The sequence below is a fragment of the Triticum dicoccoides genome, chromosome 3A, assembly GCF_002162155.2.
Source record: "Triticum dicoccoides isolate Atlit2015 ecotype Zavitan chromosome 3A, WEW_v2.0, whole genome shotgun sequence".
NCBI classification, from domain to species: domain Eukaryota; kingdom Viridiplantae; phylum Streptophyta; class Magnoliopsida; order Poales; family Poaceae; genus Triticum; species Triticum dicoccoides.
In genome coordinates this window covers 573,410-601,043 of record NC_041384.1, presented here as the reverse complement: position 1 = coordinate 601,043, position 27,634 = coordinate 573,410, and the positions used below count along the sequence as shown (strand labels likewise).

At 45.8% G+C, this 27,634-nt stretch overlaps 1 protein-coding gene across 1 annotated transcript; it reads left to right on the top strand.

Moving 5' to 3' along the window:
* Positions 1-13,639: 13,639 nt before the first annotated feature.
* Positions 13,640-17,274, top strand: LOC119266568 (probable xyloglucan glycosyltransferase 3). Its single transcript, XM_037547801.1, has 6 exons — positions 13,640-13,789; positions 13,894-15,021; positions 15,106-15,414; positions 15,713-16,003; positions 16,094-16,207; positions 16,294-17,274. Exons 2-6 carry the CDS (start codon positions 14,191-14,193, stop codon positions 16,999-17,001), a joined length of 2,253 nt encoding a protein of 750 aa, XP_037403698.1. The 5' UTR covers positions 13,640-13,789; positions 13,894-14,190; the 3' UTR covers positions 17,002-17,274.
* The last annotated feature ends 10,360 nt before the right edge of the window (positions 17,275-27,634 follow it).

Sequence of the window (27,634 nt, the reverse complement as noted above, 5' to 3'; positions counted from 1 at the left end):
GGGCGGCGACGACAGGGACGGGGACGGGGACGGGGCGGCGACCGGGGCGGCGACGAGGGATATGGAGACGGGAGCGGCGGGCGACGGGGCAAAGGAGAAGAAGCAGATGAGAAACTGAATTTTTTTGAAGTGTTTTCTTATATAGGATGGACCTTTAGTACCGGTTGGAGCCACCAACCGGTACTAAAGGCCTGTTTTGGCCAGGCCAAGCGGCGGGAAGCGCTCCCCCTTTAGTACCAGGTGGTGGCTCCAACCGGTACTAAAGCCCCCCCCCCTTAGTACCGGTTGGTGCCACGACCCGGTACTAAAGGGGATGCGCTGGCGCAGGTGCGGTGCGGCAAGTTTAGTCCCACCTCGCTAGCCGAGGGGTGTCCGCACTGGTATATAACCCCCCGTGTGGTAGCTCTATCGAGCTCCTCTCCAAAGCAGGCCTACTGGGCCTACATGTTCTGTGCTGCCCTGTGGGCCTACTGGGCCTTTGCGGGCCTGCATCCTGGCCCAACAACAGGTTGGGTTTCTAGTCGTATGCAGGCCGCTCTGGCCCAGTAGACGGGCTTTTTTTCTAATATTTTATTTTTGCTTTATTTATTTTTGTTTTATTTATTTTTGAGTTGTTTTATTCTGTATTTAGAGTTTCTTTGTGAATATTTTTGCTTTAGGTACAAAAAATTACAAACTTTCTGTTAGTGCCCTTAGTTTTCAAATTTGAATAGTTTAAATTTTGAATTATTTGAAATTAGTGTGAATCACTAGTTTGTGAATAACTTAACTTTAAAAATCAGTAAAGGCATGAAAGAATTTGTTTGCACGTAAAATTTCTTCGCGTTTCAAATGCCAAAACACATAACTACCCTAACTATTATAAAGATTCCCTCCTGGGTGTGAAACACAGAAGAAAGTGATGATAGTGAAGCCGATCACATCCCAGATCTTTGGGTGTGAAACTTTTTCTTCGCGTGTGTCCCTTTGCACCCTAACCATGGAAAATCTTCATCATTTAACGGGATGCTCGGGTCAATATTCACTATGAATGGAGCAATTTCATCAAACTTTTCATAATCTTCTGACATGTCTGTCTTGTCATCCACTCCCACGACGTTTCTCTTCCCAGAAAGAACTATGTGCCGCTTTGGCTCATCGTACGATGCATTCGCTTCCTTATCTTTTCTTTTTCTCGGCTTGGTAGACATGTCCTTCACATAGAAAACCTGTGCCACATCATTGGCTAGGACGAATGGTTCGTCTGCATACGCACGATTGTTGAGATCCACTGTTGTCATTCCGTACTGCGGGTCTTCTGTTACCCCGCCTCGTGTCATATTGACCCATTTGCACCGAAACAACGGGACCTTCAAACCACGTCGATAGTCAAGTTCCCATATGTCATGTATATAACCATAATATGTTTCCTTTCCCGTCTTGGTTTCTGCATCAAAGTGGACACCACTGTTTTGGTTGGTGCTCTTCTTATCTTGGGCGATCGTATAAAATGTATTACCATTTATCTCGTACCCTTTGAAAGTCATTATATTCGAAGATGGTAACTGGGACAACAAGCACAGGTCATCTTCAATAGAGGCGTCATGTATGGTACGTGTCTGCAACCAGCTGGCGAACTCCTGGTTTGTTCACGTGTAATCCAGTCATCAGACCGCTCTGGGTGTTTGGAGCGTAGCAAATTCTTGTGTTCATCCATATACAGAGCCACCAAGGCAGAATTCTGTAGAACTGTGCAGTGTGCTTCAGTGAGAGAATGTCCGTCCATACATATTATTTGTTCCCCTCCTAGCGTCCCTTTTCCATCCAGTCTGCCCTTATGCCGCGATTCAGGAACACCAATCGGCTTAAGGTCAGGAATAAAGTCAATACAAAACTCAATGACCTCCTCATTTTCATGGCCCTTGGTGATGCTTCCTTCTGGCCTAGCACGGTTATGAACATATTTCTTTAAGACTCCCATGAACCTCTCAAAGGGGAACATATTGTGTAGAAATACAGGACCCAAAATGTTAATCTCTTTGCATAGGTGAACTAGGACATGTGTCATGATGTTGAAGAAGGATGGTGGGAACACCAACTCGAAACTGACAAGACATTGCACCAAATCATTCTCTAACCTTGGTATGATTTCTGGATCGATTACCTTCTGAGAGATTGCATTGAGAAATGCACATAGCTTCACAATGGCTAATCGAACGTTTTCCGGTAGAAGCCCCCTCAATGAAACCGGAAGCAGTTGCGTCATAATCACGTGGCAGTCATGAGACTTTAGGTTCTGGAACTTTTTCTCTGCCATGTTTATTATTCCCTTTATATTAGACGAGAAGCCAGACGGTACCTTAATACTGAGCAGCATTCAAAGAAGATTTCCTTATCTTCTTTGGTAAGAGCGTAGCTTGCATGACCCTGATGTATGCCGTCTTTTTCGTGCATACGTTGCTGGTCCTCCCGTGCCTCAGGTGTATCTTTTGTCTTCCCATACACGCCCAAGAAGCCAAGTAGGGTCACACAAAGATTCTTCGTCATGTGCATCACGTCGATTGCAGAGCGGACCTCAAGGTCTTTCCAATAGGGCAGGTCCCAAAATATAGATTTCTTCTTGCACATGGGTGCGCGTCCGTCAGCGTCATTCGGAACAGGTTGTCCATCTGGACCCTTTCCAAAGACCACCTTCAAATCCTTGACCATATCATGTACATCAGCACCAGTACGGTGGCGAGCCTTCGTCTGGTGATCCGCCTCACCTTTGAAATGCTTGCCTTTCTTTCTTACGGGATGCCTGCTCGGAAGAAATCGACGATGTCCCAGGTACACATTCTTCTTACAATTAGCCAAATATATACTGTCGGTATCGTCCAAACAGTGCGTGCATGCGCGGTATCCCTTGTTTGTCTGTCCTGAAAGGTTACTGAAAGCAGGCCAATCATTGATGGTCACGAACAGCAACGCCATTAGGTCAAATTCTTCCCCCATGTGTTCATCCCACGCACGTACACCTGTTCCATTCCACAGTTGTAATAGTTCTTCAACTAATGGCCTTAGGTATACATCAATGTCGTTGCCGGGTTGCTTAGGGCCTTGGATGAGCACTGGCATCATAATGAACTTCCGCTTCATGCACAACCAAGGAGGAAGGTTATACAAACATAGAGTCACAGGCCAGGTGCTATGGTTGCTGCTCTGCTCCCCAAAAGGATTAATGCCATCTGCGCTTAGACCAAACCATACGTTCCTTGCGTCATCTGGAAACTCCTTCCCGTACTTTCTTTCGATTTTTCTCGACTGCGATCCGTCAGCGGGTACTCACAACTTTCTGTCTTTCTTACGATCTTCTCTGTGCCATCGCATCGCCTTGGCATGCTCTTTGTTTTGGAACAAACGTTTCAACCGTGGTATTATAGGAGCATACCACATCACCTTGGCGGGAATCTTCTTCCTGGGGCGCTCGTTCTCGACATCACCAGGGTCATCGCGGCTGATCTTATAGCGCAATGCACCGCATACCGGGCAAGCGTTCAAATCCTCGTACTCACCGCAGTAGAGGATGCAATCATTAGGGCATGCATGTATCTTCTGCACCTCTAACCCTAGAAGGCAGACAGCCTTCTTTGCTTCGTACGTACTCTCGGGCAATTCGTTCTCCTTTGGAAGCATATTCTTTATCATTACCAGCAACTTTCCAAATCCTTTGTCAGATACACCATTCTCTGCCTTCCATTGCAGCAATTCCAGTGTGGTGCCCAGCTTTTTCTTGTCACCTACGCAATTCAGGTACAACAATTTTTTGTGATCCTCTAACATGCACTGCAACTTCTTCTTCTCCAAATCACCTGCGCAGTTTCTCTTTGCATCGGCAATGGCCTGACCTAGATCATCAACGGGCTCATCCGGTGCCTCTTCTTCAGCTTCTTCCCGCATTGCCGGCTCAACTTCTTTCCGCATTACCGGCTCAGCTTCTTCCCCCATTGTTGTACCATCGTATTCGGGGAACCCATGGCCAGGATAGCTGTCTCGTCCTCTTCTTCTTCATTGTCTTCCATCATAACCCCTCTTTCTCCGTGCTTGGTCCAAACATTATAGTGGGACACGAAACCGGACTTAAACAGGTGGACGTGAATGGTTCTTGACTTAGAGTAATTTTGACCATTCTTACAGACAGCACATGGACAAGGCATAAAATCATCCGCCCGCTTGTTTGCCTCAGCCGCAAGTAGAAAAGTTTGCACGCCATTAATGAACTCGGGAGAGCATCGGTCATCGTACATCCATTGTCGTCTCATCTTCAATACACAACACCAAAAACACCAAATTAATACAAGTTCATACATAAAGTTCATATAACACTTAAATGCAACAAACAAATAACTCTCTAGCTAAAGCATTTAAATGCAACAACAAATGCAATCAAGATCGCAACTAAGGTAACAATTGATCCAACAGCATAATGATACCAAGCCTCACTATCAATGGCATATTTTCTAATCTTTCTAATCTTCAAGCGCATTTTCTCCATCTTGATCTTGTGATCATCGACGACATCGGCAACATGCAACTCCAATTCCATCTTCTTCCCCTTAATTCTTTTCAATTTTTCTTTCAAATACTCGTTTTCTCTTTCAACTAAATTTAACCTCTCGACAATAGGGTCGGTTGGAATTTCCGGTTCACATACCTCCTAGATAAAAATATCTATGTCAACTTGATGGGCATAATTTGTCATAAACACGAAATGCAACAAATAGTTTTAAAAGAGAATATACCACATACGAATCATAACAATGACGAGGGCCGACAGGAACGGATATCAAAACCATGGCACTATGTATAACAAACAACGTACGGGTAAGATAATTATACGAGTAACTATATATCCAAATCACACAAACATCAATTTTTTATATAAAATTTCATGAACAAGAGGCTCACCACAAGGTGGTGCCGGTGACGGGACGGTGCGGGCGATCGACGGTGGTTACGACGGAGATTTAAAAGGCACTAAGTAAACCACACCTACATATGCAAACTAAGTATTATTTTGACCTCAATTTGCATATAAATCAAATACTACCACATATAATTCCTCCCAAACTTACTAAAACCCACAATTAATCACTATATAAACCAATGCAAGAGCTAATCTAGCAATGAGAGATGAAAGGACAAAGTTGCTAACCTTTGTGATCATTTGAATGGATGGGGGCCTGCAAATCTTGACAAATCTGGGGCAAATTTTGTGATGAACTCGAGAGGAAGAAGGGAAGAACAGAGGAGAGGGAGAGGGAAAGGGGGAAGAACAGAGTGCTGGTGGACGAAGGGTTTATGTAGGACGACCTTTAGTACTGGTTCGTGCCACGAACCGGTACTAAAGGTGTTGGAGGTACCCCACTCTGACTACATCCTGCCACCACTTTCATTAGTACTGGTTCATGGCACGAACTGGTGCTAAAGGTTCGCCACGTACCCGTACTAAAGAGCTCCTCCCGCCTAGCCGTTGGAACCGGCACTAATGGACACATTAGTGCCGGTTCTGTTACAAACCGGGACTAATGTGTCTCACATTTGACCCTTTTTCTACTAGTGCCACGGAGGTGCCTCCCGAGCCCCGGTCCAAAAGTAGTTGTTGATGGCGTTCGGAACCTTTGGGCTCAAGGGCGGCTTGCTCCGCTGGTGTTGGGCAAGTTGCCCCGGCAAGGCTCTTGCCGGGGCCACGGAGGCCGCCCCGGCAAGGGTCTTGCCGGGGGAGTCCACCTTGCCCCCTTTGCTCTTTGTGTTCCTGGTCTTGGTGTTGCCTTGGCCATCTTGTGCTTTGGTTCCTCTCCGGCTCCCCTCCTCTGCCCTGCTCAGTGTGGTCGTGGCGCGCGGCTCCGACTGCCCGTGCACAAGTAAAGGGACACAAAGGAGTGCCCCTACTTTTGTACAATGACAGTAATCGATGCATGAACTAGCTCGGAATAGTCTTAGATGGTGTGTGTGGGGGGGGGGGTGTCAAGTTAGCTACTTTAGTGCAATTTAGCAACATTCCACAAAACATTCATTGTGCATATAAGTTAGATCCAATCGCATCGCCTGGCATATAGTTGAATGTGTATCGACTAAGTTTGGCTTTTGCCAAAAGTGAATCTCTCTGGTGATGACCAGCGTGTAGTCAGTCAGATCCCATGGGAAGCTTGCGCAAAGTTGATCCGCTGAGCTTGCTCATTCCGGATGGTTTTTCCAGAGCATTGGTACATGAAATTGCTAGTGGAAGAACCACTCCAATTAAATTTAGGAGGGAACCTTCGTATGTCCCACCTCATTTTCCCTGATGACATCATTTTGTTCTTCAAGGCATTGCTGGCTCTCGGAAGTCGTGTGAGAGATGAGCCCACACTTTCTCAGAATGGCAATCGATGCATGAACTAGTCCGCAGTAGTCTTCGATGGTGTGTGTGTGTGTGGGTGTCAAGTTATCTAGGTTGGTCGATGATGCATTTCATGTTTCATGTCAACGGTTTGAACTTGTTGTAATGAATTTCACTCATTTTTCAATAGTAATCAAGGAATTATCTTCTGCCTGATTAATTGATTGAGACATATAGACTCCATTCAAAAGAGAATACATTACTTGACTAGTGAAAATGATGAATAACCAATCAACTCCTGCAAGATAAACAAACAATGAAATGTATTTTTTTATTAGAAGAGAAACAAAGAACCGATCGACTACTCTACCACATGGTACATGTGGCAATCTATCTCTAAAATTTTAATAATAATGTACGTAAAATGCTGCTTGTAATTCTTTTAATGAAGGAAAAAAATTTGTGCTTTGTAGTGACGAAAAAAAGTGCCCTGTATACTTCAAGATCCTCGACAGGCGCATGATGAAACATGGTGAGGTGCCGGTTGTGCAGCTCAAGGTTCAGTGGTAACTTGGCTCCCCCGACACAGCAACTCTAGAGGATTACAACGTGCTTCGGCGGCGTTATCCAATAGCTCCGACATGGGAAGAGGAGGCCAGCGCTTAAGGAAGGGAGAATGTCACACCTGACCATCCCCTTGATAGTGTGACTTGACACGCTTGACAAGCGGGGCCCACCTTGCTAGTGTGTGCATCGGGGGAAATATCTGGTGCACCGGTGCTTGTGGTGCTACCGGTGCATCAGACCACTGTAACACATTTTAGAAAGTTCTAAAAATGTGAAGAAAATTGAGTAAATTCATACAACATCAATGGTTTTTGTCGAAAAATTTCAAATTAAAATTCACAACATTGCTCGAGATATAAAAATGACAATCTAACACTGTATGCTATGTAATATATGTTAGACTTCATATGTGGCCCATTATCACGTTGAAGCACATTTGTCATTTTTGTATCTCGGGTGATATTTTGAATTTTGATATGAAATTTTGTGACCACAAATATTGATGATGTGTGAATGTGCTCAGTTTTTTTAACATTTTTTTGGAACATTTTAAAATGTGCTATGAGGTCTGGTGCACAGGTAGCACCACAAGCACTGGTGCACTGGATACGTTCCCATGTGCGTCGAGGGGGTTAAAGAGCCAGCCTGTTGGCCGAGCGAGACATGCATGTGTAAACCACTTCCTGTATCCTCAACCATTCGTCTGTAATCTCAACCCCTTCTCCAGGCTCACCCCCCTATCCCTTGTGCTCCTCTCACCTACTCTGGATCGTCGATTCCCTTGCTCCGATTGGGGTATTACACTAGGTTGGTCGATGCTGCTGGTCAAGTCTCGTGACAACGGTTTGAGCTTGTTGTAATGGGTTTCAATTCCTTTTTTTTGTAATAATCAGGCAATTCTCTTATGCTTGATTAATATATTGAGACATATAGACTCCATAGGAAAATAATAAAGTACTGGACTGGCGAAAATGTTGAATAACCAATCAAGTGCTCCAAGAGAGACAATGAATCTGTTTTATTATCACAAGATAAACAAGGAACTGATCGGAAAATCCATTTCTGCTCTAGGGAGCACATGCTCCTCCGTGCGAAAATTAGATTTTTACAGATGTCCAAGAAAATAGAAAATATAGATGTGTTCATCGTCACACCCTAATGGTACATGCAAATTTTCAGGGGAAAAACTTAAGCATTTTGACCTGTGCAAAAAAAAAACAAGTTGAACGCTAAATGTTACACTTGCTACACTATTATGAATATCTACCAAAAAAATCAAAAAATTAAAATTTAATTAGTACATATTTTGTTTTTACTGTTCATTAGGGAGCATATATATGCTCCCGGGAGCCAAAAATCCGTGTCCAGAACTGATGCGCTACTCTACCACAATCTATCTCTAAAACCTTAATAATGGTGTACATAAAATGCTGCTCCCTACAACTTTTAGTGAAGAAAAGAAAAAAACAACTTTTTGCCAGTACTAGTACTTCAGACTTCAGAGCTCTATCGCCCGAAAATGTCAGCCACACTTGCCATACGCCACCTCCTAAAACATACACATTCTCATAGTTTCCCCAAACGGCCGCCACTCACATCACCTACCAAGGGGAGGGACCAGCGCCGCGCACCTCGTATCTTTAATTTTCAGTTTCCGCTCACGTCACTCGGTCCGCGTGAGGAAGTGCGACAGACCATTGCCGGATATCTGGGCAGCGGCGGATCATCACCATCTCCGGCGCTAAACTCTTTGGGGCTTTTCCTTCTTTTTGGGACTGATGGGCATTGCATTCCGTCTCAGTGGGTGCACAGCACACACTTGTGCACCAGCCAATCAGCCAGCAGCCTTTCCATCTCCTCGACCCATCGCCTTCGTTCTTTACTCTAACCTGTCAGAACCATATAGCTGCAGCTGGACGGCCATGTTCATGATCCTCTACTCACCCTGTGCCAGCTGCTTTTGATATATATAGATGTGTATCGGCCTTAGGCTTGTACCGTGTTGTGATAACTTAGTATGACACACAGATTGCATTGGTAATGGAATGAATGTACTCTACTGACTTCAAAACAAGATATTTTGTAGATGCAGATTTAGCTACTATCAGTGTTTGATAAGTTGCATATATGTGATCACTTGTTACATCCAATAATGTTGATTATAGGTATAGAAAGCGATCTACCTTTTTATTCAAAAAAAATGTTACTTATAGTTTATATACTTGATGTAGGTGCTAAGATACCAATTCTGTTGTGACTGCTCCTGACGGAAGACAATTCGCCGAAGTCGCCTTCTTCGTTTTTATTACAAGAATATAGTTTCTGGCCGCCATCCGATGGAGTTCTCGAAAATTTGTAAGGAAATTAGATACTTTTTGAATCGGAAAAATTTTCAGAAAACTTTTCTTGAGGCGTATGCCAGTAAAGGCTGGAAAAATCAAAGGTTTGCCAAATCTCTATTCATGTATTTGATTTGATTTGTTGTTGCTTCTTATTTAGCGCTTTTGCTTCTTACTGACTTAGATTCCCTGGTATATTAGGCGCTTCTTTTTCTGGAGCTACAATACATACGGATATGATTTACTAGAAATGTGAAGACCACATTATTCCTCGAATGTGGTCTTCACATTTCTAGTAAAAATGTGGTCTTCACATTTCTAGTAAATCTTATCCGTATGTATTATAGCTCCAATAAAAGAAATTGCTAATTAGTTAACATATATAGAGAGTAAATCATATCCATATGTATTATAGCTCCAGAAAAAGAAGTTCCTAATTAATTAACATGTATACAGATGAAATAAATATTGAAATGTGAAGACCACATTCGTCTCCATATTAGTGGAGAGAAATGTGGTCTTCACATTTCTAGTAAATCATATCTGTAGCTAATTAATTAAAATATATACAAATGAAATAAAGAAGTTGTCTCCTGGAAGCCTCCCACCTTTGGTTTTTTCAAGATTAATGTCGACGCGAGTTTTGTGGAGGCCATCAAAGCTGCGAGCGTAGGGGTGGTCATTAGAGACCATTATGGACAAGTTATCATCTCCTCTTGGGACTACATTGGAGCTTGCCATAGCGTCGAGGAAGCGGAACTAAGAGTGACCCTATCCGGCTTGTATATTGGTATCACTCTTGACAAGCCCATCATTTTAGAAACTAACTGCTATTTTGTGGCTTCTGTGTTTGGAAAAGAGTGTGTTGACAGGTAAACTCTGGTGGATCTAAAGAAGGAGGTATTGAATGTCTCTAGGCAAATGGTGGGTATAAAGATGGTCAAGATTAATAGGAGGGCCAATATGCTGGCTTACGAGATTGCTAAGTTCAGTTTTGTTAATAGGTCTGACGATATTCTTTTTAATACCATCCGCCCTGTGTGGCAAGTTTTGTAATCGATGATTGTATGAATGTTATAATTTAATTAATATATGGTGGGGTTTTCAAAAAAAGAGATGTGAAGACCCACTGCAACTATTTTTTTAGACCCACTGCAACTAACTAGGCTCACAATTAGTCTATTATTATGAACCGGCACAGAAGTACAAAAAAGGGTAATCTTGGTAACTACGAAAATACAAAATTAAAAGATTCTTGAGTTGGGAGTTAAGCTAAAACACTGCCTTTTTGTTGGTCTTTCATATTTACTATGCAGTGCCGGATTGTTAATCAACCAAGAGTGCGCCAGGTTACAAGTATAAAAGTGATAGGCTTACCATCTTTAAATTTCATTTGAGAAATACAATAATGAGTCATGATGTCTACATTCATCTAGCTCTCCATTAATTGTGGTGTGAATTTCTTTGGTCCATGTTGATTGTTCTTTGAGAAAAGAAAGAACGGAAAGGGATTTTCGTGTTAAAAAATATTTGTCTTGCTCCCGTAACTAGGCGTACATGTGGAGGATTTTGTAGTAGGCATCTGTCACACTGTTTTCTAGTTGTTGCATGCAACATAAGTTGGTTTTGTGGCCAAAAGATATCAAGCCATTTCTGTCATACTATACACATCCATTTTTTATGCTTCCTCCCTTGAGCGTATACTCAAAGAGAGCTTCTTGATGTTGGTGTACTCTTTCTTTCGGATCCTTGTTGAATCCAAGAAATAATTATCAGCGGATTTCGCGGCAATAAAATATGAGGACATAGTGTTTGCTGCACAAAGAGTTCAATAGAGCAATTATGTATACTCAAATTAACCATGGTACCTGCAAGCATAATGGAAATCTAGGAAAGTGTTCGTTGCACAAAGAGTTCAGTAGGGCCAAGTACATGAACGACCCACCAGAAGCCCATGGTCCATCGATAGGGCCAAGAAAGACCATGGGCAATGAGATGTCGTCGTCAACCCATCAAGTTAAAAGAGGATGGCTCAGGAATTGGCTAAGTCCCTACAGTCGGATCCTGAGCCGCCCGATAGACAAGATCCAGCAGTCGGCCGGCTACCTAGGGTACCTCTCAACCATGATGTTTTTAAGACACCGGTTACCCAAAGATGGAATAATCTAGTTAAATATGGTAGTTACCAGTAGTAACTTCCAAGGAATAGTCGGCCACACCTGAGGCCATAGATAGCATTAATATCAACTCGTTACATACCCCCTCCTAGTGCACTCTATATAACCCGGGAGAGGAGCATGAGGCTAAAGGTAAAACATTCACGCCTTGTATCTTAGGCCGAGAGCTAAGGGCACCATGATAGTAGGTTATTACCTCCACCGAAGTGGGCCTGAACCTGTATAATTCCTTGTGCGTACTCCCACCCGCACCGTTTGGTGGATACGATTGCCACTACATTCCTACTCATGTAGCATTGTCAGGATTATATACAGGACAGAAAGTGTGTGCATGCATCCAGTCAGGCGACGTAGAAGAGGTGCTAGGTTTAGGGGAGTGGGGAGCGGAGGGGTGAGGGTGAGGGTGAGGAGAGGAGGGAAGAATAGACACACTCTATCCCAGCGTTATTCGGCTGGCAGCCATGCTGTGAAATGACAGTACCCCCAACCGAACCATCGAATTGCCCAACCTGTGCCATTAGTGAACATATCTGACATGTCATGTTGATTGCCGAAATATCCAATGGCCGGCGTCAATCAGGGAGAAAATTGTAAGGACTGCATCACCTGGTAAATCAGATCGAATGGCCTAGAAGATCCCGTGAATGTGGGAGGCTGGTTTTACTAAGCTCTCTACCTATAGTATAATGGAGGGTAAAATATTATTAAGACCAGCAAACATACTTAATTTTACTATTCGAGTACTTTTCACAGAAACAATCATGGAAATCCTTTTGCTGCTAATATCAAAAGCCAGTATCCATTGTGCTACTTTTGTTGGGCTCTTCCTGTCGGGCCGACACTCACTCCTAGAGTGATACTATTAGACACTGCAAAGTGTGGTTGTAGTGAAGATCATAATGGCAATTCGGTTCTATCAATTCACGATCATTACATCCTCTGTCGTTTCCTGTTCTCTCATGTTGCAGCGCTTTGCTGTCTCTATTGTGTTCATCTCCTACCCTCTTGTCTTCTTTGTGTAGCATACGTAGCGGTAAAATTCATAAATAATTTTAGCCAGTGGACCGCGGTGCAATATCACCCGTGTCAACGGATGATTACACTAGCGAAAGTTATAGATATATTCAAAACATATCACCTCTTGGTCGAAGGATGGATGATACTACTACGGTCTATCCTTTTTGAAGCACGAAATAGGTAGACGTTTTCCTCATGGTTAGACCATGTTCCTCTCTTGGGCGTCGCAGTTACTATGATGAAGTCAAGCAGCGCTTCACTTTGCACCTTTTTTTTTGTGCGATTGTTTGTTGGTAGACTTGATTAGTTGTTCTTCCTAGTTTCTTGTATCTGATAGACTGTTCGTCCGGGGTTTTGTCACTAAACCCTCCACTGTCCCTGCCTAAAAAAAAATCTCCACCCCTGTAATGTGTCGGCTTCGTTTTATTTATTTATAAAGTGGGACGGAATCCTATTTTGTGATCTAGGGAGTAGTAAGCCTGAGCTAACCATGATTGGATCGACTCGAGCCTAGCTTGCCGACAAAGAGCAGCCCATGCAGGAGAACACATGACACCGACAAATTCCAAGGATTCCCTTGGCAGAAAAAAGAAGAGCAGCAAATTCCAAGGAAGCTTCTTAATGTGAATACTAAAGGGAAATTAGCTGTCCCTGAACGGCTAAATTCAGAGAGTGAGCTCAATTAGCAGAGTGTGTACACATGATCAGCGCAGGCTCCAGATTCCCAATGCATTTAAAGACCCCACATGGAGTCGATCGCTCGACGCACACGATGCCGGGCAGATTCCCCGGTTCCACACTTGAAGTTTTGAAGTCAAGATCACACCACCATACTTGAATTTAATGCCGCAATCAGGTCAACTCTAAGCTAGTACGTACGCGCTGTGGAGCTATGCTACTACGTATACTATGTTAAAAAAAAGGGAGCTGATGTACGGAAGGGAACTTGGTGCACCCGGGTGCTAGCCATATATGCGCAAAATATCTTAGTAATTGCAACAAATTATAAAAAACACATAACTTTTTTAGAGTCAAATGTGATCAAGTAATTTTTTGACATTTTTTTAATTACAGTAGTAATTTATTTTGTGTGCGCTGGCTGATGTACTTGTTAATGAGTGTTGCATCTCAAACTTGGCAAGGTCTATAAAACCCTCCAAGTGGGCTGCCTACCGGAAGCCTCACTCTGGAGTCTGGAGTCGATCTGGAGCTTGTGGTACAGCAGTAGCCACTCAAGTTGGTTGGTTACACTCTGCTCAGTACTACAGCTCCACTGTATCTCTACAAGCTGCTAGCCACTCAAGTGAGCTGAATCACGGCCACAGTTTGTTATCTCATCAGGTTACAAGGTACGTTACTTGTGCACAGTGTGTTTGTTCATCGATATTTCCTCAGCTAGATTGTAATCTTGCGACAAATTCGTAGAAACTAAATGTACTATGCTCATATATAGACATAGGTGAGTAGTAAGTGTATCATTCCGAGAGGCAAGAATCCAAGATCTTGGATCAGGGGCCAAGACGGAGGCGGTGCCGTGGGGTGAAGCAACCTACCTCACATGCTGTGTTGTTGGAACCGAGCTTAGCAGCTGCGCTTCCAAGAACACATCGTATCACTAACCTGGGCTTGGCTTCCCGATCCATCAGCACAGTTACCAACGTGCTCACGCACTGACTGAGCTGACTGATCGATCCATCCATCGAGCAAGCAAGCTACGCTTTAATCGTTGGAGTGATCTGAGCAAGCAGCCATGGCGTCGTCGTGGTGGGGCGACAAGGAGGAGCATGGCACGCCGGTGGTGGTCAAGATGGACAACCCCTACTCGCTGGTGGAGATCGACGGCCCCGGCATGGACAGCTCCGAGAAGGCGCGGCGTAGCAAGAACGCCAAGCAGTTCAAGTGGGTGCTCCTCCTGCGCGCGCACCGCGCCGTCGGCTGCGTCGCGTGGCTCGCCGGCGGCTTCTGGGGCCTCCTGGGCGCCGTCAACCGGCGCGTCCGCCGGAGCCGGGACGCCGACGCGGAGCCCGACGCCGAGGCCTCGGGGCGCGGCCGCCACATGCTCGGCTTCCTCCGCGCGTTCCTGCTCCTCTCACTCGCCATGCTCGCCTTCGAGACGGCGGCCTACCTCAAAGGGTGGCACTACTTCCCTCGGGACCTGCCGGAGCACTACCTCCGGCAGCTCCCCGAGCACCTGCAGAACCTGCCGGAGCACCTCCGCCACCTGCCGGAGAACCTCCGCCACCTGCCGGACGGCCTCCGCATGCCGGAGCAGCAGGAGATCCAGGGGTGGCTCCACCGCGCCTACGTGGCGTGGCTCGCCTTCCGCATCGACTACATTGCGTGGGCCATAGAGAAGCTCTCCGGCTTCTGCATCGTCCTCTTCATGGTGCAGTCCATCGACCGCATCCTCCTCTGCCTCGGCTGCTTCTGGATCAAGGTCCGCGGCATCAAACCCGGCCTCGTCGCCACCAAGAAACGTGGCAACAAATACGCTGATGACGATGACCTCGAGGACGGCGATGACCTCGGCGCCTACTTCCCCATGGTCCTTCTGCAGATGCCCATGTGTAACGAGAAAGAGGTACGTGCATCATGCATGCATGCTTTTGTATCTGCTTGATGCTACATTTTTTGATACTTACGTTTTAATGAAACTGATGTGCAGGTGTACGAGACGTCGATCTCACACGTGTGCCAGATCGACTGGCCGCGGGATCGCATGCTGGTGCAGGTGCTGGACGACTCGGACGACGAGACGTGCCAGATGCTCATCAGGGCGGAGGTGACCAAGTGGAACCAGAGGGGAGTGAACATCATCTACCGCCACCGGCTGTCGCGTACAGGGTACAAGGCCGGCAACCTCAAGTCCGCCATGAGCTGCGAGTACGTCAAGGACTACGAGTTCGTCGCCATCTTCGACGCCGACTTCCAGCCCAACCCAGACTTCCTAAAGCTCACAGTCCCACACTTCAAGGTGCACTAATTAACTCGACTATCTATGCATTGCTTAACGTTAACTCCGTCGACAGGCATGATAAAAGAGAGATCTACTACTAGCTAGCTGGACTAACTTTTACGCTCACGCATCTAAGTCCACATGGATCGATCTCAGATTTGGCTGTTGACCTAGCTAGTAGTACATCTGTAAACAAATATAAGACGTTTTAGATCACTACTTTGCTAGTCTAGCACATACTACTTGTAGAACTACAAAGAAATTCGCTTTGAATTTACATGTGTAGATGGAATGATGGAATGATATTTGTTTGTAGGGGAACCCGGAGCTTGGGCTGGTGCAGGCGCGTTGGAGCTTCGTGAACAAGGACGAGAACCTGCTGACCCGGCTGCAGAACATCAATCTGTGCTTCCATTTCGAGGTCGAGCAGCAGGTCAACGGCATCTACCTAAACTTCTTCGGCTTCAATGGCACCGCGGGTGTGTGGCGCATCGAGGCCCTCGAGGACTCGGGCGGTTGGATGGAGCGCACCACCGTGGAGGACATGGACATCGCCGTGCGCGCCCATCTACAGGGATGGAAGTTCATCTACCTCAACGATGTTAAGGTAAATTATATTGTACTACTCTATATCGGATGCAATCTAGTTAGCTACGTTAAAAAAAGTATGAAGCCAATATACTTGTATTTTTTGTAGGTGCTCTGTGAGCTGCCGGAGTCGTACCAGGCCTACCGGAAGCAGCAGCACCGGTGGCACTCCGGCCCCATGCAGCTCTTCCGCCTCTGCCTCCCGGCCATCATCAAGTCCAAGGTGATTTTATTGATTAATTAGTAGTCACACTTGCATAGAGATCTGCTGCTGACTAGGTCCTTGTATGTTTATTTTATTGCATGCAGATCCCGTTGTGGAAGAAGGCCAACCTGGTGATGCTCTTCTTCCTCCTCAGGAAGCTCATCCTGCCCTTCTACTCCTTCACGCTCTTCTGCGTCATCCTGCCGCTCACCATGTTCGTGCCCGAGGCGGAGCTGCCGATCTGGGTCATCTGCTACGTGCCCATGATCATGTCGGTGCTCAACATCCTGCCGGCGCCCAAGTCCTTCCCCTTTGTCATCCCATACCTCCTCTTCGAGAACACCATGTCCGTGACCAAGTTCAACGCCATGGTGTCGGGGCTGTTCCAGCTGGGCAGCTCCTACGAGTGGGTCGTCACGAAGAAGGCCGGCAGGACCTCCTCCGAGTCCGACATCTTCGCGATGGCGGAGAAGACCGACACCGCCACCAGGCCCGCCCCCAGGCTCGTCCGCGGAGTGTCCGAGGCTGGGCTGGAGGCATGGGCCAAGACACACCAACTTGACAACAAGGACCTGCAACTCAAGGCCGAGGCAGAGGAGGTCACATCACTGGCAGCCGCGATCAAGAAGACCAGTAAGGCCAAGCCTCCCAACAGGATCTTCAAGAAGGAGCTGGCACTGGCCTTCCTCCTCCTCATCGCGGCGACACGCAGCCTGCTCTCGGCGCAGGGGCTGCACTTCTACTTCCTGCTCTTCCAGGGCGTCACCTTCCTCGTCGTCGGCCTCGACCTTATCGGCGAGCAGGTCAGCTAGTGGCAAGCAGAAATAAAGTGGCCCTACTTGCCATGCATCGATCACGACGACGTGCGCCAAGGCTGCATAGTGCCCATGGGAGAATTTTTGATCGATCAGGCTACTGGGATTATGACTTTTAGCCCTTCTATTAAATTTATATATCCTTTTGATTTTATTATCTTGAGAGATCAAAGACTCAATGTTACATAAACTGTTCTTGTGGTCTAGCTAGCTAGCTAGTTCCCTGTTGCCAATGTGAGAGGCAAGCAAGCCATCAAGCAGGTTGTTAATTACTTTTAACACAGTACTCCATCCGTAAACAAATATATATAAGACATTTTAGATAGTTCAATATGGACTACATACGGATTGAATGAGTTAACAAATACGCTAAAATGCGCCTATATGCATCCGAATTAGAAAAGAGTTAGAACGTCATATAATTGTTTATGGAGGGAGTAGTATTTAATATGGCCTTCTTCCGAACTCGGTAAGAGTGAGGATTTGGTAGCCACCGTGCTTGGTGCACCAAAATTATGGACCATCGGATATAGACCGTTCGGTCTCGTGCTAACAAGGTCTTGTAGAAGGAAGGACGTCTAAGCTGCGGTTGTGGCGTATGAGTTGCAGGAGAGGGTACATCGTGTTGCGGGATATGTATGATGGGCATCGTATGAGTTCGTAGGTATGGGCATCGTATGAACCGATGGGGATATGTGATCTAGGCAGTAGTAAGCCTGAGAAAGAGATGCCCAAGGAGGAGAACACATGACACCAACGAATTCCAAGGTGAATATTAAACACCAGTAGAAAAGGTCAATTTTACACGGCAATTAGCTGTCCCTTGACGGCTAAATTCAGGGAGTGAGCTTAATTACAAGTGTATCACATGATGAGCCCAGCCTACAGATTCCGAATGCTTTAAAGAACCCCACATGGAGTGGACTCGATCGACGTACACGGTGCCCGCCAGATTCTGCCCAAGTTTCTAAGTCAAAGATCGCAACACACTACTTAATTACATGAATTTAATGCCCTAATCAGGTCAACTTCAAGCTAGTAGTACGTGCTATGCTACAACTATGTTAAAAAAAGAGAAAGGAGGAAAACAATGGTAGCTGATGTACTTGTTAGTGTTCCATCTTAACCTTGGCTAGGTATATAAAACCCTCGTAATGTATCTTAATTAAATGCCAAACTGTGACTGAATCCAACAAAAAACACATATATTTGAATGAACCTATATTTCGCATGAAATGATAAGAATGTTCAATACACATTTTTCTTTATTAAAACAATATGTTTGATTCCCATTTTTTGCTATGCACATTCTTTTAATATAGGCTATACACATTTTTTTGCTATGCACTTTAATGATCACTACTTTAGTGATTCCAATTTAAACGACTATAGCCTAAATAGTACCCCATGTACATTCTTTTAGATCGCTAAAGTAGTGATCATTAAAGTGATGACCTAAAAGTCTTCTACTCCATCCGTAAACTAATATAATAGTGTTTAGAATACTAAAGTAGTGATCTAAACGCTCTTATATTAGTTCACAGAGGGAGTATTTGTTTATAAACGGAGTACTAGATAAACAATTGTTCTACATAATACTTGACGCAGGAATACTTACAAGGTAGGCCCACGGATACATAATGGCCCAGCCAAGGGATAACAGACAAGAGATAACACACTAAGCCCACTCAAGTTACAACCCAATTTATCAAAGGACAGGGGCTTCCTCTCTAACAGACCAAGTGCGCACAATCAGATCCTACACCCCTGGTGAACAAGTATCAATAGTCGGTCATCACCATGACAGGGCCAGACGGATCTCCATGATGGTTCTAGTGCTGTCATTATCCAACAGTGGTAGTACTATATATAGTTAAATATGACAATTACGGGTAGTAAAAGCCAAGAACAGTCGGTCGTTGTTATGGTCATCAATAACATTTATTACCAGCCCGTTAGGGCACCCCTCCTAGCAAACTATATAAGCCGGGAGGTGGGCACCGAACTGGGGGTTGAACTCATATGGAAACCTACAGCAAGGCAAGAATACCCCATATGAGTAGGGAATTACCTCCACCACTGAGGACCCAAACTTGTCTAATTCCTTGTGCGTACTTGCATCAGCATTGCATGATATATATGATTGCCTCTACGTACACAACCCCGTGATATTATTAGGATTATATACACGACCGTTGGCACCCACCGTCAAGCAAACATCTATCGACATGATGGTGCAGATATTCTATTCTTCGGTTTCCGCCTGCAATATCCGTTTGAGCAGTCTCGAATTCGCCATCGACGGTTTTGCGTGGGGTCCTGATGTTCCGTTGTAAAAAGCTGACATGCCAGTGCGTGGGAGCCGCCACTACCGGAATAATGGCTCGGGCATCCAATGTCTTCACGTTTCGTCTTCGCACCAGCCGGCTTGGCTGGCGCCTCCTAGTTGCCGGAAGCGCTCAGGCAAGCCTTGCCCTCAGTTTTTTCTTGCCGCGGGCAAGGTCGTGGGGAGGATGGACACCGACTCACTATATTTTACGCAATTTTTGAGCTCATTTATTATGTGTTATCTCCATATATAATGTGCCATAGATCTAAATACAAGTCCATTATGTATGTTTTCTAGTTTCCACTCTTTCCATTATGACCATTCCATAGTTTTTGGTTTTATTTAGTTTTCATTACTTTCCTTTGTTCTGTACGGAGGACTTCCAGGCAGTAGACTTGGGATTTGGCTAAAAAGCGAGCCCAAGAACTTCAAATTCCGAGTTTGTTTGAATAAAAGGCAACCGTTTTAGCGGAGGAGTCTAGATCGTTCGACGATGCACAGTGCTTGTATCACTTCTTGACAAGCTCGAAAAGGCTCATATCGGACATGATTCTTCACCGATTTTTATCAGTGTTTGTTCGCACGGCTTCCTTGGCTAATAAAGACGCTTTTGGGAGAGGATTAGGCTCATCTAGAGCCCTTGGATCTATTCAGACATGAGAACGTCACCGTGTACCATCAATGCCACGGGTCATGCACTACAACTCACGTCGAAGAAGAACGGTATGCAAGACATCCTGCGGGCGCTTTTGTAGAACGGAAACACCAATCGCTTTGGAGGGACCCCATCAGGCTAGCGGTGGCTAAGCATTGCTCCAGGTCAATTTAGTCAACCCTGGGGCGTCCTGGATCCTCAAGCCTCCATCAAAGAGGAATTACAAAGGAACAGAAGCATGACACAAGGGTAGGAGATAAAGATAGATGAACACAAAAGTGTAATTTATTGATTGCATCTATTGGTGTTGTTCAATCGGCTGTCACCTATATATGAGGCAGCTCGAATACCCGTACAAGAAAAGTACTTATCTTGGTTTTCCTTGCAACAAAATAAATAAATCAATACATGTCCTCAAGTCCTAATTCTAGTCCAACAGGGACTCAGCCCGGATCTAACTCTTACTCATGTCATGCTCCTTGTCAGGGACGTAGAAATTGCATAAGATCTCTTATTGAGATATTCCAAACATTAAACATGTGTGCCTCAACGAGACTGATAACCCACAAGTATAGGGAATCGCAGCAAATTTCGAGGGTAGAGTATTCAACACAAATTTATTGATTCGACACGAGGGGAGACAAAGAATATTTGCAAGTATTAGCAGCTGAATTGTCAATTCAACCACACCTGAGATTGATTATCTGCACCGAAGTTATCAATAACAAAGTAATATGATAATTTTCATAGTAGTAGCAACAACAATAGTAACGGTAACAGTTATAGCAATAGTTTTGTAGCAGTAACAATAGTAACAGCAGCAGTAGTAACTTAGCAAGATCAATATGTAGGAAAATCGTAGGCATTGAATCGGTGAATTCGTTGGATGATATTCATCATGTGACAGTTACAACCTAGGGTGATACGGCACTCGCTCCAGTTCATAAATATAATATAATGTAGGTATGTATTCCATAAATAGTCATACATGCTTATGGAAAGAACTTGCACGACATCTATTGTCCTACCCTCCCATGACAACGAGGTCCTATTGGAAACTAAGGGATATCAAGGCCTCATTTTAATAGAGAACTGGAATATAGCATTAACATACGGTGAATACATGAACTCCCCAAACTACGGTCATCACCGGGAAGTGTCCCGACTATTGTTACTCCAGGGTTGTCGGATCATAACACGTAGTAGGTGACTATAACTTGCAAGATCGTATCTAGAACATAGATATAATGGTGATAACATAAACGGTTCATTTCTGAAATCATGGCACCCGGGCCCAAAGTGACAAGCATTAAGCATGGCAAAGTCATAGCAATATCAATCTCAGAACATAATGGATACTAGGGATCAAGACCTAACATAACTAACTCGATTACATGACGAATCTCATCCAACTCCTCACCGACCAGCGAGCCGACGAAGGAATTACTCACTTCGGGTGGGGAGCATCATGGAATTGGCGATGGAGAAGGGTTGGTGATGACGAAGATCGAAGATCACTCTCTCCGGAGCCTGGAACGGACACCAGATCTGGCCTCCTGATGAAGAATAGGAGGCGGCGGCGGCTCTGTCTCGTGAAACTCGATAATTCTTTCTCCTCGATTTTTTTTGAAAAAAATGTGATTTTATAACATTGGTTAATTCTTTCTCCTCGGGCATCCCGATGAAGAATAAGAGGCGGCGGCGGCTCCACGGTTTTTTTTTGAAACTCGATAATTCTTTCTCCTCGGGCATCTCAAATATAACAAAGTCAGTCAAAATAGTAACATTAGAAACAACAACTGGCACATCCTCACAAATACCGACATGTATGGTAGTTAATTTGTCAGGCATTTGCAAATATATTTCAGTAGGTGTGAGTTTATTCAAATCAAGTCTTTTATATAAAGAGAAAGACATAACACTAACACCAGCTCCCAAATCACATAAAGCGGTTTTCACATAATTTCTTTCGATGGAGCAAGGCATAGTTAGTATTCCGGATCTCCATGTTTTTTAGGTACTCCATCTTTAAATGTATAACTAGCAAAAATGCCCGTGCGTTGCAACGGAAGAAGAAATCGCACATCTCGAGTGTAATAAGCATGGATTAAGACCCCTCATTTCCAACCGGATATACATTAAAAATTCTTATTGCTGAATATAAATAATGTCTAATATATTCCTGAATAACTTAATCAAGTGGGTGCTCATGCAGCAAGGAACACAAAATCAACTCATGTGACTTCTGTTCTATCTATGTATGAGACTTTTGTTCTATCTATGTATGAGAAGAAAAAACAGAGTGCCACCTCAGGAAAACTGTACGAGGATGATTATTATTGGACATTACAAACCCCTATCCCATTTTAGTTTGCCTCAACGGCATCGTGGTCCTCGTCCTGGTCTTCCTCTTTTGGAGGCTGAGTTCACAGTGGTGAATCACTCATGTATTCGACGACACATCCCACGCCGTTGCACTTATGGCAACCGGTGTTGAGGCCGTTAAAGTCCATCTGCACCGATAGTTTTGGTTCTACACATTGAACTCAATCGTGTTGGCCTCATCGTTGAACTCAACATCTCCCTCACCTGCCAGATCTTCGTATATCTTGGTGTGCATGGCCATGATTTGCTCGTGGTCTCTTCTCGTTGCTCAGGTCGAGATTGTTGTCCTTGTTGTGATCCAGGCTCGACGGGGCCTCTCCCTTGTCCTTCCATTTTTTGATTTTTGATTTATGAGGAGTTTGTGTCCTCATCCCTTCTTTTCCTTCTTTCCATCGGAAAAAAATTACGCAGCTTATCCGCTAGGATTTTACTTTTTTGGACTAGGACCCACCCATGGGGCGTTGACCCACCACATTCCTGTAATTGTCACATTCCTTCACACATAATGCAGAGACCAAAAACTATCAATTCAGAGGCAACGCAGTATTTGCAGAAATTCTGCAATGCATGTCCGACAACTGACGCTATCCAAATAATTCAAAGCAGTAGTAAGCATCACAATGTGCACAGCCAACGAAGACCCTAATGCAATATTGCTGATTGAAATTACCATACAAAGACCATACTACTATTTTGAAGTGTATGTTACACTACCAAATACAGGTAAATTTATCAACGAACACATCCTTGATTGCACTGTCATAAAAAAACGTTGCTCATTACAGACTGAAACAGTGAGGAATTAACGACAACAAGGTCGACATGGAGGCATCCGAATAAACGACAACAAGGTTAAGGGGGTGATTGTTAGAATTAACCTTGCTGTTTTGTTTTTCATCATGTTTATTTAGCAGTGTCATGCATGTTGTCACGTCCAACCTACTTGGCTGTGGGCATGTACTCACGTAGAGAAGAGATCATGTGTGTGTATGCAAGTCAGTAGTGTGTCCTGTTGAGTTTGTTAGTAGTTTGCATGGATAGGCCAGCTGCATGCGTCTAGTTCCGTGGAGTCCAAGCGGCCGAGTTGCGTAGCAGAAAGAGGTGGAGAAAAAAGCGGGCAAAATCAGTTGTGGCTGAAACTTGGAAGTGACTCAATCTAGAATTGGGTTTAGTTGAGTAGTAACCGGGTCAGACAGTTGTGGCCTGTGCGTGTGTGTGCATGGAGTTAGTGGGTGAGTGGCTGCGTTGTAGCCGTGTGCTTCCGGCTATTTAAGTCATTATGTAATTGCATTGCAAGTGTGAGAACACAAGAGAAAAAGGCACAAGTTGTGTGCGGTGCCAAGCCTCTGTGTGTGTTCTCCTACCTTTGTGTGTGAGAGAGTATTCTTCTTCCTCGGGCTGTGCCGACACTTGGTATACAGAGCCACGGTTTGATCCGTTGTTGTGATGGCCGGCAACGAGGGAGATGATGGGTCCAAGGCGGCGGAGCTGGCCAAGGGGAAGCTGGTGGAGCCGGCGACTGCACCGAAGGCGCGGCTCACCGACGGCAGCGCCAGCGGCGAGGTTCGCATCGTCGAGCGCGTCGTCCGGCAAACCTCGTCGATGGTGCAGCTCCCCCCGCTGACCCGCACGAACTACACCGAGTGGGCGCTCGTCATGCGAGTGCGGCTGCAGGCGCAAGGCCTGTGGGAGGTGGTCGAGCATGGCGCTTTCATCGACTACCGCGACGATCGTGAAGCTTTGGGCATTATCCTCCAGGCTGTGCCGCTGGAGATGTTGCGCTCCTTGGCTGCGAAGGACTCGGCGAAGGAGGCTTGGGACGCCCTCAAGACCTTGAGGATGGGGTCCGAGCGTGTCCGCGAAGCCCGGGCGCAGATGCGTCGATTGGAGTTTGAGAATCTCCGGTTCAAGGATGGCGAGAGGATGGAGGAGTTCGCTGTCCGCCTCACCGGCATCGTCAACGACCTCGAGGCCCTCGGCAACGGCATCACCGAGCACAAGGCGGTGCTCAAGTTTCTCCGTTGCGTGCCACAGCGCCACCGGCAGCTCGCGCACTCCATCCAGTCGCTGCTCGACCTCAAGACCTTGACCATTGAAGAGCTCACGGGTCGCTTCTTGGCCGTGGAGGAGAGCAGCCAGGGCATGTCATTTTTCTGCAGTTGCTGCTGAATCGGGTGTCTACACCACTTCAAAGGCAAATCAACGACGGACTGCAGGCAGGGCATGTCATTCAGACCTGTAGCACTGAGATCATTCCTGAATCTTCATAACCATCATAATGTAGACCCTCGAAAGATGTCAAGCAATGTACCAGTCCATTACACATTACCCTCGAAGTATCCATTAGAAATCTGAAACAATGTACCAGTCCATTACACATGTGAAGGAATCATACGTGTATGTACTAACTCACGGGCTTCTTACAGGATGTTCTTGATCCTTCTTCTTTTGGGCTTCTACTTGAAACTTTGAAGGCCTAACAATTAAGAAGCACTTTTAATCTCTTCAGTGGGCTTTTATCATAGACATTAATCGGAGGTTGGTGTACTTACCGGTGCCTTGGACTTTGGCCTTACCACCTGGCCAGCGGAGGGGCACCATAGTGGCCTCGTATGAAGGGTGTAGCCTCATACGATGGAGGAGCGGCGGAATGAGTCGGGGGGGCCTCTGGCATTGGCTGGGACGGGCAGGATGGAGGAGCAGCGGAGACCGGGGCTGGGGAGTTGCATCTATGGAGAGGCTGGTCCATGGTGGTGATTGGAAGGAGCAACCATGGGTCGTCATCCTCTGTCACTCTGGGTCGTCATCCCCTGTCGTGGGTCATCGGAGCCACGGGTTGCAGGTGGCGAGGATGAGCAGATCCTGGGCTGGGAGCAGCAGCCCTGGCCCCTGGGTCTTCAGATATAGTGAGCACAAATCTGGTGCGGGTACCCAGCGTCGGCGGATGAGATTGAGCTGCTAGGGGATTTGAAGATGGGGGCAATGCCGGCCACATCCTTCTGCCGACCGGCGACGTAGCAATAGCACGCAGGCACCGAGTATGTTGCCGTGATAGGGATTTAGTGGAGGAAAAAGGTATCCCAACGACACGCCTCGGTTGTTGCCTCCGTTGGCCTCGGCGAGATACACTACCCAGATGAATTGCCAGTGGGAGCATCCTCGTCTTACGCCTCATCATTTGACTGCTCCATCTTCAGCTTCTCCATCTCATCTTGGATGCCGTATTTATGAGAGGGGGCATAGGGAAGCACCGACTTGCCGGACACCCATGTTTGTGTGCGAGCTTGATGAGAGTTTGTGTCCGACGAAGCGACAGGCGCATGAAGGATTGGACGACAGAGGATGTTTCTGGATAAAGAGGGAGGATTGGATTAAAAATAAGGAGACAGGGATTGTCCCGGCACCGCAACTTGCCTCGTGATAGAGAGGAAGGAGACCAACGATTCATTTTTTGACTAAATAATAATAAAAAACTTTTTCCTTTTAAATCTCAGCCGTCGATCTTTGTGGGTAACACAAAATTAACGGAGAACTATGAAAGCTTCCGTCCTTTGTTATTAGGTAAAGATTAGCAAGCATGATGGAGATTTCAGGTTCCGGTATCACTATAGGGAAAACCCTAGCAGTAGCGCGGGTATTTTGCCTATCAGTAGCGCAGGACGACGCGCTACTGATAAGGCGCTATAGCTAACGTGTAGCAGTAGCGCCTGTCGTCCCGCGCTACTGCTATACATGTCTAGTAGTAGCGCGCTTTAGTGCAGAGCGCTGCTGCTAATATCTGCAGCGCTTTTTAGCAGGAAGCGCTACTGGTAAGGCAACGCTACTGCTCACTTTGTTCCCCTCGCTACTTCTAGTTTTATTAGTTTCTGTTTTTTTCTGCATATTTGTTTTGTATTTGAATAGGCTTTATACAATAATCTTTAGCATATCATACACATACAAATGTAATCATAGCATATACATACAAATAGTCTCATCAAATCATGGCAGCATCATAATCATCATCCAACACAAAGTGGTCTCTCGTCATCATCTCGAAAATAGCGATACAAGTCTCGATTACTTGCAACTACATCGTCATCCATCTAAACAATGATGTACAAGCCCTACGTGATGATGGCCCTCTCCGGCGGAGCTCCGAAACAGGCCCCAAGATGGGATCTCGTGGGTACAGAAGGTTGCAGCGGTGGAATTAGGTTTTTGGCTCTGTATCTGATTGTTTGGGGGTACGTAGGTATATATAGGAGGAAGGAGAACGTCGGTGGAGCAACAGGGGGCCCACGAGCCAGGGGGGCTCGCCCCCCACCCTCGTGACCGCCTCTTTTTGTTCCTTGGAGTAGGGTCCAAGTCTCCTGGATCACGTTCGGTGAGAAAATCACGTTCCCGAAGGTTTCATTCCGTTTGGACTCTGTTTGATATTCTGTTTCTCCGAAACACTGAAATAGGCAAAAAACAGCAATTTTGGGATGGGCCTCCGGTTAATAGGTTAGTCCCAAAAATAATATAAAAGTGGAAAATAAATCCCAATATAGTCCAAAACAGTAGATAATATAGCATGGAGCAATCAAAAATTATAGTTACATTGGAGACGTATTAGAGGCGGGCTCGGCGAGGTGAGGGGCCCATCGGCCACCCACAGATGGGTCGGACCTGCGGCGAGCAAGCGCGGCGGCGGAAGCTTCAGACGTGGTGCGCGCATCGGTGCCTGAAGATGCAGCCGCGAGGTTGGCCGAGAGAGTCACCAGGGGTGTCATCATGAGCACACCAGCCCCAACGGCAGTAGCAGAGTCGCAGCCAGCTGCCGGCGGCGGCAGGAGTGTGGAGACCCGATCCAGACTGAAAGGACAAGCAACACAGGCTCCAGATCCTCCCAATCTGGACTGACAGACCCGATCCGGGTGCGGCAACGTGGACAGCGGCGGAGGCAGCACGCCCGAGGCGGTTCCAGCCGGCAGGGAAGCAGCAACGGTGTGCGGTGGGGACAGAATGTCCGCCGCCGCGGGCGACGCTTGCAACCCCATATTCCTCACTCTAATACACATTATACATAAGAACAAGAAGGTAAAAAGAAGAAAAATAATGCATCATGTATATAGATATACCTTCATTAACTTGTCTCTACAATTGTTCATGATCGAGACTTAACTAAGTACGGTTGGACACGACCTTTTTGTGACGAGGCACCCAAATTATTTCTCAATATTTGCAGAAGCCGAAGTATCACATGTATGCAAAACGCTTTGTTTATTAAATGAATGGAG

Coding starts and splice junctions, on each gene's coding strand:
- LOC119266568 (XM_037547801.1), top strand. CDS start 14,191: ATGGCGTCGTCGTGGTGGGGCGACAAGGAGGAGCATGGCACGCCGGTG. Junction 15,022..15,105: donor CCATGTGTAACGAGAAAGAG/GTACGTGCATCA, acceptor ACTGATGTGCAG/GTGTACGAGACGTCGATCTC. Junction 16,004..16,093: donor TCTACCTCAACGATGTTAAG/GTAAATTATATT, acceptor TATTTTTTGTAG/GTGCTCTGTGAGCTGCCGGA.